We start from the raw sequence: 12,758 nt of genomic DNA, 5'->3' as shown, positions 1-12,758 counted from the left end.
ATGTTTGACCACTGAAAGCGACCCGAATTTGGCCTTTATAAGCACATACTGATATTAATCCTTGTATAGACATATGTCCTAAGGGTACTACCATGCCATAATAAGAAATTACCTTGAACTGTGAATAGCTTTCATTATAGCATGAAGATGACTCCGCTATTTCCCATATACTTATTGATTACCATAAGGCACCACTAGACATCTCATCACAGAAGATATGTAACATTGGACATCAAAAGAGAATCCTTCCCCATAGAGAACCTAGACACTGCCAGTTCCAGTGATTCAGCCACCCCCTGAGGAGGGTCACCCTTCCCTTCCCCCCTCAGCCTGCTCTTTGAGGCGCTGGAGGTCCCTGTGCATGTGTCGTCCTCTGGAAGTCTACTTGAGTGCACTGAAGATGAGGATGAGTTAATGTGGCATTATCCTCATCGGCTCCGTTGCTGCTGGCTGCTGGCTTTCATTTGCTTTTCAATTTCTCTTCTCCTTTTGGCGCTGTGAGTGATGCAGCAGGACGGGTGTGGCAGTGAGCAGATTGTGGACGTACTTTCTCTCAGGAACCACAGAGACTTTTGGTTGTCCTCGGAACATTGTCTAGTCTGTGGAACGATTGAGCGCAATGGTAAGATTCAGCTGTGAATCACTTTTGTCTGTGTGTGATGATATCTCGAGAAATTAATTTCTATGTAGTTGATAATAGTTTGTAAGTTATGTATTTTCCTTCATACCAATCAAGAGTTGCATTACACAATTTGCCCAGAAGTGCAATTAACTAATGTGAAGTCGTAAGCAGTCTGAGATTGTTATGCTGTCATTGTATGTTAAAGACTCACAGACTGCATGAGGAGATCCATGTGAAACAGCAGCACATTATGCTATGTCCTCCAGACCACAGTCACTCCAATGGAATGGAATCAGGGCTCTGTGACTGGATGATCACCAACCTGACCAGGGACATTGACCGTAAGTAGAAATACAACAGTCAAGCATGTGCATTACTCTGAAATTGTACTCTTTTATTAAAGTGTCTTTGGTTTTCACTCACTCAGGCAACATAGAGGGATGTGAAGGCACTTGCCTTCTTTACTAAAGTGTCTGTACTAAAGTGCATGTGCCAGACTCTTTTAAAGCAGCCCTCATCCTCCACATACACCACCCGTTCTGTCAGTCACATTCTGTTAAAGGTCCCCAAAGCACACATATCCCTGGGTCACTCCTCTTTTCAGTTCGCTGCAGCTAGCGACTGGAACGAGCTGCAACAAACACTCAAACTGGACAGTTTTATCTCAATCTCTTCATTAAAAAACTCAATCATGGACACTCTTACTGACAGTTGTGGCTGCTTTGTGTGATGTATTGTTGTCTCTACCTTCTTGCCTTCTTGCTGTTGTCTGTGCCCAATAATGTTTATACCATGTTTTGTGCTGCTACCATCTTGTGTTGCAACAATGCTGTGTTGTCATGTGTTGCTGCCTTGTTACAGTTGTTGTCTTAGGTCTCTCTTTATGTAGTGTTGCGTTGTCTCTCTTGTTGTGATTTGTGTTTTGTCCTAAATTGATATTGTTTTTATTTTTTATTTTGAATCCCAGGCCCCCGTCCCCGCATGAGGCCTTTTGCGCTTTGGTAGGCCGTCATTGTAAATAACAATTTGTTCTTAACTGACTTGCCTAGTTAAATAAAGGTCAAATAAAATAAAAGGCAGTAACCATACTATTACCATACTAATATAGTGCTGCTGGAACCCTGAGGTCTGCTTAAAATGGGTTCAAAGCAGGGGTGTGTTTATTTTTTTTATTCCAAAGTGCTTGTTTATGCTGGTACCAAATTGCCACAGCTTGAATGCTATTGTGGGGAAAAGTCATGTCTTTGCACAATAGACAAATATTGATATTTACGTATGACGTTGATTTACTTTGAATGTTTGCTTTGTTCGTTTATCCCGTATATGTGTCCGTGTTAGTTTGCAGAGACAGAGGTGTTGACTTGTTTTCCTCTCTGGCTGAAAACACCAGATTAATTAGATTTTCTGCTCAGCTAAGCGTATTAACCATTTTATTTCTCTGCATTGTACAGTTCATTATTTCAGAGACTTGTCTTCAAAAAGAGTGCTCATGAAATAATTTGAAGGCCTGAGGAGTGAATTCATTTAACTGTTTATTTAAAGGATTTTCTCTGTGGTAGGATGAGAATGTCTAAACCTTTAACATGGATTTCTAAGGCTTGCTGGGTTGAAAATAATAGTTACTTTTACTGTTATGCACTACCTTGCAAAAGTATTCACCCCCTTGGCGTTTTTCCTATTTTGTTGCATTACAACCTGTAATTTAAATGGATTTTTACTTTGATTTCATGCAATGGACATACACAGAATAGTCCAAATTGATGAAGTGAAATGAAAAAAAAAACTTGTTTCAAAAAATTTGAAAAAATAAAAAACGGAAAAGTGGTGCGTGCATATGTAGTCACTCCCCTTGCTATGAAGCCCCTAAATAAGATCTGGTGCAAACAATTACATTCAGAAGTCACATAATTAGTCAAATCAAGTCTACCTGTGTGCAATCTAAGTGTCACATGATCTGTCACATGATCTCAGTATATACAGTGGAGCAAAAAAGTATTTAGTCAAGCACCAATTGTGCAAGTTCTCCCACTTAAAAAGATGAGAGAGGCCTGTAATTTTCATCATAGGTACACTTCAACTATGACAGACAAAATGAGAAAAAAAAATCACATTGTAAGATTTTTAATGAATTTATTTGCAAATTATGGTGGAAAATAAGCATTTGGTCAATAACAAAAGTTTATCTCAATACTTTGTTATATACCCTTTGTTGGCAATGACAGAGGTCAAATGTTTTCTGTAAGTCCTCACAAGGTTTTCACACACTGTTTCTGGTATTTTGGCCCATTCCTCCATGCGGATCTCCTCTAGAGCAGTGATGTTTTGGGGCTGTTGCTGGGCAACACAGACTTTCAACTCCCTCCAAAGATTTTCTATGGGGTTGAGATCTGGAGACTGGCTAGGCCACTCCAGGACCTTGAAATGCTTCTTACGAAGCCACTCCTTCGTTCCCCGGGCGGTGTGTTTGGGATCATTGTCATGCTGAAAGACCCAGCCACGTTTCATCTTCAATGCCCTTGCTGATGGAAGGAGGTTTTCACTCAAAATCTCACGATACATGGCCCCATTCATTCTTTCCTTTACACGGATCAGTCGTTCTGGTAGGTATGGTGTTCTTTGGATGCAACTCAGCATTCTTTGTCCTCCAAACACGACGAGTTGAGTTTTTACCAAAAAGTTATATTTTGGTTTCATCTGACCATATGACATTCTCGCAATCTTCTTCTGGATCATCCAAATGCTCTCTAGCAAACTTCAGACGGGCCTGGACATGTACTGGCTTAAGCAGGGGGACACCTCTGGCACTGCAGGATTTGAGTCCCTGGCGGCGTAGTGTGTTACTGATGGTAGGCTTTGTTACTTTGGTCCCAGCTCTCTGCAGGTCATTCACTAGGTCCCCCCGTGTGGTTCTGGGATTTTTGCTCACCGTTCTTGTGATCATTTTGACCCCACGGGGTGAGATCTTGCGTGGAGCCCCTTGCACAATTGGTGGCTGACTAAATACTTTTTTGCCCCACTGTATACACCTGTTCTGAAAGGCCCCAGAGTCTGCAACACCAATAAGCAAGGCGCACCACCAACGAAGCAGCACTATGAAGACCAAGAAGCTCTCCAAACAGGTCAGGGACAAAGTTGTGGAGAAGTAAAGATCAGGGGTGGGTTATAAAAAATATCCAAAACTTTGAACATCGCACGGGGACAATTAAATCCATTATAAAAAAATGGAAAAAATATGGTACCACAACAAACCTGCCAAGAGAGAGCCGCCCGCCAAAACTCACATACCAGGCAAGGAGGGCATTAATCAGAGAGGCAACAAAGAGACCAAAGATAACCCTGAAGGAGCTGCAAAGCTCCACAGCAGAGATTGGAGTATCTGTCCATAGGACCACTTTAAGCCGTACACTCCACAAAGCTGGGCTTTACAGAAGAGTAGCCAGAAAAAAGTCATTGCTTAAAGAAAAAAAATAAGCAAACACGTTTGGTGTTCGCCAAAAAGGATGTGGGAGACTCCCCAAACATATGGAAGAAGGTACTCTGGTCAGATGAGACTAAATTTGAGCTTTTTGGCCATCAAGGAAAACGCTATGTATGGTGCAAACCCAACACTTCCCATAACCCTGAGAATACCATCCCCAGAGTGAAGCATGGTGGTGGCAGCATCATGCTGTGGGGATGTTTTTCATCGGCAGGGACTGGGAAACTGGTCAGAATTGAAGGAATGATGGGGAAATTTAAGGGAAATTCTTGAAGGAAAACTGTTTCAGTCTTCCAGAAATTTGAGAATGGGACGGAAGGTTCACCTTCCAGCAGGACAATGACCCTAAGCATACTGCTAAAGCAACACTAGGGGTGGTTTAAGGGGAAACATTTAAATGTCTTGGAATGGCTTAATGAAAAGGTCTGTCTAGCGTATAAGATCACATTTTTTAAAACCTTTTTTACCTTTAGGCAAGTCAGTTAAAAACAAATTCTTATTTTCAATGATGGCCTAGGAACAATGGGTTAACTGCCTTGTTCAGGGGCAGAACAATAGATTATAACCTTGTCAGCTCGGGGATGCGATTTTGCAATCTTTCGCTCTAACCACTAGGCAACCTGCCCCCCCCACCCCCTCTCTGCCCTGCAAGTTATGTCTGTCATATGCACCATATCTTTTTCTTGGCAATCCATGCCTTATGGTACAACAGATGTAGGATCTTAGTTTGATTTAAAAAGGCCTCTAACTCCTGTACTACACAGCCAATGTAATAGGGCTACAGGTCAACAGGTCTGATGCAGACTGCAGACTGTCTGGGGCTGTAGTGAGGCTGTCTGAGGCTTTCTAGTGGTGAGGCTAAAAGTAAAATAAGTGCAAAAGTTGTTGAATTTTTGAATTATTCGTATTCTCCAAGACATTAAATTTAGTATGATATGTTACGTTTCTATGGAATGTATTAATTTGTGGATTCGCATGAATTTGCAAAACGTACAATATGTTGCGAATTTTAGCTAGGTGGCTAGGTGGCTAACGTTAGCTCGGCTAGGTATTAGGGTTAGGCATTAGGGTTACGTTTAGGAATTAGGTTAAAGGGTTAAGGTATAGGGTTAGGGGAAGGGTTAGCTAACATGCTAAGTAGTTACAAAGTAGGTAAAAAAGTGGTAAGTAGCTGAAAAGTTGCTAATTAGCTCAAATGCTAAAGTTGTCCATGAAGAGATTAGAACTCGTAACCTTTGGGTTGCTAGACATTCATGTTATACACCTAGCCATCCACCCCAACCAACCACCCTACTTTCATTTTTGCCTTAAGTAACCATCTGTCTTATGTAACAATACCAAACTTAATGTCTTACTAATTTGAGTGTCCCGGATTTAAATCAAATCAAATCAAATTGTATTTATGGGACAAGGACAACGGGACAAAGACAACCCGGCCAACCAAACACTCCCCTAACCCAGACGATGCTGGGGCCAATTGTGCGCCACCTCAAAGGTGGTCTAGAGTTTCACATGTGACATGCTTGTAGAAATTCGTAAATGGATTTAAGGTTCCCCAGCCACTGGAGTGCTGCTTCTGGATGAGCACTTTATTGTTTGCTTATGGCTTTATACAGCTCGTTGAGTGTGGTCTTAGTGCCAGCATCAGTTTGTGATGGTAAATAGACTGCTATGGAAAATATAGATGCAAACTCTCTTGGTAGGTAGTGTGGTCTACAGATTATCATGAGTTACTCTACCTCAGGTGAGCAATACCTCGAGACTTCCTTAATATTAGACATCACGCACAAGCTGTTATTGACAAATAGACACACACACCACCACATATACTATATACCGTTTAGCCTCTGAGACCAGGCTGTTGAGCCTGCTGGGAGGTAGGAAAAAAATTGTTGACCACCACTAGTTGACCACCACCACTCAGATCTCACTCAGGGAATTTGATGTATTGAGTTGTGTGCTCATCAACAAATAATGATGAGTACTTCTTTACAGCAGCGGATATGCATATATGCATAAATGCAGACCCTTTTTTCTGTCATGTAATTCCTTAGGCCACAGTTGTAAGTGTCAACATGTTTTTTCAGTTCATTATTTTTTAAGGGAACTTCACTGATTCAAAAGCTCTGGTCCTAAGACAGAAATTGAATCTAAAAGGCTTATATCAGATCACGTATCAAAGAGCTGTCACGTCCTGACCATAGAAAGCCTGTATTTTCTATGGTAGAGTAGGTCAGGTGTGACATGGGGTTTTAGTCTAATTTATATTTTCTATGTGGGGTCTATGTTTTATTTTCTATGTTGGGGTTTGTGTATGATTCCCAATTAGAGGCAGCTGGTAATCGTTGTCTCTAATTGGGGATCATACTTAAGTTGCATTTTTCCACCTGTGGGTTATGGGATATTGTTTTTTTTTATGTATAGTTGCCTGCGAGCACTATAGTAGTGTCACGTTTCGTTTTGCGCTTTATTGTTTTCTTTGAGTTTCACTTCCAAATAAAGAGGATGGAACCATACGACGCTGCGTCTTGGTTCACTTATTATAATGATTGTGACAAGAGCAGACAGTGTGAGACAAACTTGCTTCTAGCCAGGCAACAGAGTTGAATTCCTGCACCAGCACTGAAGTAGCACACACCCCCGAGCCCAGGGATAGCATAGCATATGAAAGAAATGTTAAGAATTACAGGAAAATAGCTTTAAAACTGCAACATTTTCTCTCAACCTCATGGCAAAATGTGTGGAATAGCAGGAAATTAGCTCAGATTCTTGAAAGTCGGGACAACCCTTGTCCATCAGGGAAACTTTATTTTTATAGTAAAAAAAAAAAAAAGGATTTTGTAGCATAATCTTTTGCTTAAAATAGACATTTAGTGGAATTTTATAGGGAAAAGATTTGTTTGGGGATTTTTCAAAATACTTTCAATATGATTAATTTCCATGTCAGCTCAATGCTTGGAAATTCCCTTGTTTGGAGCAAAGGATCACAATTATAAACTCTTCCAAAAAGTAAAACAAATTCTAAAAACTGCCAATAATGGATATTAACAAAAAAATGTAGTTTCTTGCAATAGCGTGCTCTGACTTTAAATAATTATTTCTCGCAAGACTGTGATTCCTAAAACGTTTGTCCGGAGATTTGGATAAGTCCATTAGGTTTGTCTATAATCCTAAATTAATCAGGAAGGAGCAGGGTCAACTATACCATTACCCCTTATTCATGTCTTCATTACATATAGTACAATAAGACACTCATGGTCTATAAAGTTCTCTATTTTTTATCGATTTAAACATACAATACTCGAACCACCATTGTCACAATCATAACAGCATGATCGTTACACAGTTGTACCTCGTCCTTGGGATAATACAAGGCCACTCTAAATGTGCAGTTTTGTCTCAAAACACTATGTCACAGATGTCTCAAGTTTTGAGGGAGTGTGCAGTTGGCATGCTGACTGCAGGAATGTCCACCAGAGCTGTTGCCAGAGAATTTAATGTTAATGTCTCTACCATAAGCCTCCTCCAACATCATTTTAGAGAATTTGGCAGTACGTCCAACCGGCTTCACAACTGCAGACCACATGTAACCATGCCAGTCCAGGACTTCCACATCCGGCTTCATCACCTGCGGGATCGTCTGAGACCAACCACCTGGACAGCTGATGAAACTGTGGGTTTGCACAACCGAAGAATTTCTGCAGAAATTATCAGAAAAGCATCTCTGAACACTCATCTGCATGCTCATCATCCTCACCAGGGTCTTCACCTGACTGAAGTTCGGAGTCGTAACTGGCTTCAGTGGGCATATGCTCTCCTTCGATGGCCACTGGTTTCAGCTGTACCGGGCAGATGGCGTTGTGTAGGCGAGCGGTTTGCTGATGTCAACGTTGTGAACAGAGTGCCCCAAGGTGGCGGTGGGGTTATGGTTTGGGCAGGGATAATCTACAGACAACAAACACAATTGCATTTTACAGATGGCAATTTGAATAAACAGAGATGCCATAACGAGATCCTGAGGCCCATTGTCGTGCCATTCATCCACCGCCATCACCTCATGTTTCAGCATGAGGCACGGCCCCATGTCACAAGGATCTGTACACAATTCCTGGAAGCTGAAAATGTCCCAGTTCTTCCATGGTGAGTATTCACCATACATGTCACCCATTGAATATATTTGGGATACTCTGGATCGATGTGTACAACAGCATGTTCCAGTTTCCGTCAATATCCAGCAACTTCGCACAGCCATTGTAGAGGAGTGGGAAAACATTGCACAGGCCACAATCAACAGCCTGATCAACTCTATGTGAAGGAGATGTGTCTCGCTGCATGAGGCAAATGGTGGTCACACCAAATACTGACTGGTTTTCTGATCCAAGCCCCTACAGTTGAAGTCGGAAGTCTACATACACCTTAGCCAAATACATTTGAACTCAGTTTTTCAAAATTCCTGACATTTAATCAGAGTAAAAATTCCCTGTCTCATGTCAGTTAGAATCGCCACTTTATTTTAAGAATGTGAAATGAAAGAATAATAGTAGAGAGTGATTTATTTCAGCTTTAATTTCTTTCATTACATTCCCAGTTGGTCAGAAGTTTACATACACTCAATTAGTATTTGGTAGCATTGCCTTTAAATTGTTTGGATTGGGTCAAAGGTTTCAGGTAGCCTTCCACAAGCTTCCCACAATAAGTTGATGAATTTTGGCCCATTCCTCCTGACAGAGCTGGTGTAACTGAATCAGGTTTGTAGGCCTCCTTGCTCGCACACGCTTTTTCAGTTCTGCCCACAATTTTTCTATAGGATTGAGGTCAGGGCTTTGTGATGGCTACTCCAATACCTTCACTTTGTTGTCCTTAAGCCATTTTGCTACAACTTTGGAAGTATGCTTGGTCATTGTCCATTTGGAAGACCCATTTGCGATCAAGCTTTAACTTCCTGACTGATGTCTTGAGATGTAGCTTTAATATATCCACATAATTTTACTTCCTCATGATGCCATCTATTTCAGTCTCTCCTGCAGCAAAGCACCCCCACAACATGATGCTGCCACCCCCGTGCTTCACGGTTGGGATGGTGGTCTTCGGCTAGCAAGCACCCCCCTTTTACCTCCAAACATAACTATGGTCAATATGGCCAAACAGTTCTATTTTTGTTTCATCAGACCAGAGGACATTTCTCCAAAAAGTATGATCTTTGTTCCCATGTGCAGTTGCAAACCGTACTCTGGCTTTTTATGGCGGTTTTGGAGCAGTGGCTTCTTCCTTGCTGAGCGGCCTTTCTGGTTATGTTGATATAGGACTCTTTTTACTGTGGATATAGATATTTTTGTACCTGTTTCCTTCAGCATATTTACAAGGTCCTTTGCTGTTGTTCTGGGATTGATTGGCACTTTTTGCACCAAAGCATGTTCATCGCTAGGAGACAGAACGTGTCTCCTTCCTGAGCAGTATGACGGCTGCGTGGTCATATGGTGTTTATACTTGCGTACTATTGTTTGTACAGATGAATGTGGTACCTTCAGACATTTGGGAATTGCTCCCAAGGATGAACCAGACTTGTGGAGGTCTACAATCTTTTTTCAGAGGTCTTGGCTGATTTCTTTTGATTTTCCCATAATGTCAAGCAAAGAGGCACAGAGTTTGAAGGTAGGCCTTGAAATACATCCACAGGTACACCTCCAGTTGACTCAAATGATGTTATTTCATGAGCTTCTAAAGATTCTAAAGCCATGACATAATTTTCTGGAATTTTCCAAGCTGTTTAATAGCACTGTCAACTAAGTGTATGTAAACTTCTGACCCACTGGAATTGTGATACAGTGAATTATAAGTGAAATAATCTGTCTGTAAACAATTGTTGGAAAAATTACTTGTGTCATGCACACAGTAGATGTCCTAACCGACTTTCTAAAAACATAGTTTGTTAACAAGAAATTTGTAGTGGTTGAAAAACGAGTTTTAATGACTCCAACCTAAGTGTATGTAAACGTCCGACTTCAACTGTACCTTTTTTTAAGGTATCTGTGACTAACAGATGCAGATCTGTATTCCCAGTCATGTGAAATCCATAGATTAAGGCCTTTATTTATTTCAACTGACTGATTTCCTTATGAACTGTAACTTTAAAATCTTGTTTTGAGTTTGCAAGAAAGGCATTTCACTGCACTTGTGACATTGAAACTTGAAACTTGATGTTGTGTTTATATTTTTGTTCAATGTATATATTTAAATGTTGTTAATATTAAGATAAATGTAAATATTTGTGTTTTTTCTTATTTTTTAGATTGTCCCATCTTTCAAAAATCTCTGAATGTCAGGCCCTGATCTGTTTCACCTGTCCTTGTGATTGTCTCCACCCACTCCAGGTGTCACTTATTCTCAAATCAAATCAAATCAAATGTATTTATATAGCCCTTTGTACATCAGCTGATATCTCAAAGTGCTGGACAGAAACCCAGCCTAAAACCCCAAACAGCAAGCAATGCTTGCTGTTTGAAGCACATTGGCTAGGAAAAGCTCCCTAGAAAGGCCAAACCTAGGAAGAAACCTAGAGAGGAACCAGGCTATGAGGGGTGGCCAGTCCTCTTCTGGCTGTGCCGGGTAGAGATTATAACAGAACATGGCCAAGATGTTCAAATGTTCATAAATGACCAGCATGGTCAAATAATAGGTCTGGGACAGGTAGCACGTCCGGTGAACAGGTCAGAATTCCATAGCCGCAGTTGAAACTGGAGCAGCAGCACGGCCAGGTGGACTGGGGACAGCAAGGAGTCATCATGCCAGGTAGACATGTGGCATGGTCCTAGGGTTCAGGTCCTCCGAGAGAGAGAAAGAAAGAGAGAAAGAGAGAATTAGAGAGAGCATACTTAAATTCACACAGGACACCGGATAAGACAGGAGAAGTACTCCAGATATAACAAACTGACCCTAGCCCCCCGACACATAAACTACCGCAGCATAAATACTGGAGGCTGAGACAGGAGGGATCAGGAGACACTGTGGCCCCATCCAATGATACCCCCGGACAGGGCCAAACAGGAAGGATATAACCCCACCCACTTTGCCAAAGCACAGCCCCCACACCACTAGAGGGATATCTTCAACCACAAACTTACCATCCTGAGACAAGGCCGAGTATAGCCCACAAAGATCTCCGCCACGGCACAACCCAAGGGGGGGCGCCAACCCAGACAGGAAGATCACATCAGTGACTCAACCCACTCAAGTGATGCAACCCTCCTAGGGACGGCATGAAAGAGCACCAGTAAGCCAGTGACTCAGCCCCTGTAATAGGGTTAGAGGCAGAGAATCCCAGTGGAAAGAGGGGAACCGGCCAGGCAGAGACAGCAAGGGCGGTTCGTTGCTCCAGAGCCTTTCCGTTCATCTTCACACTCCTGAGCCAGACTACACTCAATCATATGACCCACTGAAGAGATGAGTCTTCCGTAAAGACTTAAAGGTTGAGACCGAGTTTGCGTCTCTCACATGGGTAGGCAGACCTTCCATAAAAATGGAGCTCTATAGGAGAAAGCCCTGTCTCCAGCTGTTTGCTTAGAAATTCTAGGGACAATTAGAAGGCCTGTGTCTTGTGACCGTAGCGTACGTGTAAATATGTACGGTAGAACTAAATCAGAGAGATAGGTAGGAGCAAGTCCATGTAATGCTTTGTAGGTTAGCAGTAAAAAAAGCAGTGAAATCAGCCCTTGCCTTGACAGGAAGCCAGTGTAGGGAGGCTAGCACTGGAGTAATATGATCAAATGTTTTGGTTCTAGTCAGGATTCTAGCAGCCGTATTTAGCACTAACTGAAGTTTATTTAGTGCTTTATCCGGGTAGCCGGAAAGTAGAGCATTGCAGTAGTCTAACCTAGAAGTGACAAAAGCATGGATTAATTTTTCTGCATCATTTTTGGACAGAAAGTTTCTGATTTTTGCAATGTTACGTAGATGGAAAAAAAGCTGTCCTTGAAACAGTCTTGATATGTTCGTCAAAAGAGAGATCAGGGTCCAGAGTAACGCCGAGGTCCTTCACAGTTTTATTTGAGACGACTATACAACCATTAAGATTAAATGTCAGATTCAACAGACGATATCTTTGTTTCTTGGGACCGAGAACAAGCATCTCAGTTTTGTCCGAGCTTAAAAGTAGAAAGTTTGCAGCCACACACTTCCTTATGTCTGAAACACAGGCTTCTAGCGAGGTCAATTTTGGGGCTTCACCATGTTTCATTGAAATGTACAGCTGTGTGTCATCCGCATAGCAGTGAAAGTTAACATTATGTTTTCGAATGACATCCCCAAGAGGTAAAATATATAGTGAAAACAATAGTGGTCCTAAAACGGAACCTTGAGGAACACCGAAATTTACAGTAGATTTGTCAGAGGACAAACCATTCACAGAGACAAACTGATATCTTTCCGATAGATAAGATCTACACCAGGCCAGAACTTGTCCGTGTAGACCAATTTGGGTTTCCAATCTCTCCAAAAGAATGTGGTGATCGATGGTATCAAAAGCAGCACTAAGGTCTAGGAGCACGAGGACAGATGCAGAGCCTCGGTCTGATGCCATTAAAAGGTAATTTACCACCTTCACAAGTGCAATCTCAGTGCTATGATGGGGTCTAAAACCAGACTGAAGCATTTCCTATACAT

General features: G+C 41.7%; 1 protein-coding gene across 1 annotated transcript in view; it reads left to right on the top strand.

Annotated features, from left to right (window-relative positions):
* The first annotated feature begins 235 nt into the window (after positions 1-235).
* LOC118391346 (dystrophin-related protein 2-like) overlaps positions 236-12,758 on the top strand; it is a 31,088-nt gene continuing 18,565 nt past the window's right edge. The window contains exons 1-2 of the mRNA XM_035782661.2: positions 236-622; positions 828-963. Coding sequence (XP_035638554.1) covers positions 620-622; positions 828-963 — 139 coding nt within the window. The 5' untranslated portion in view covers positions 236-619. The remainder of the gene's footprint in view (positions 623-827; positions 964-12,758) is intronic.

This window comes from Oncorhynchus keta, unplaced genomic scaffold (assembly GCF_023373465.1).
Source record: "Oncorhynchus keta strain PuntledgeMale-10-30-2019 unplaced genomic scaffold, Oket_V2 Un_contig_6244_pilon_pilon, whole genome shotgun sequence".
NCBI lineage: Eukaryota > Metazoa > Chordata > Actinopteri > Salmoniformes > Salmonidae > Oncorhynchus > Oncorhynchus keta.
The sequence above is the reverse complement of the archived record's forward strand: the minus strand, read 5'-3'. Positions and strand labels throughout refer to the sequence as shown.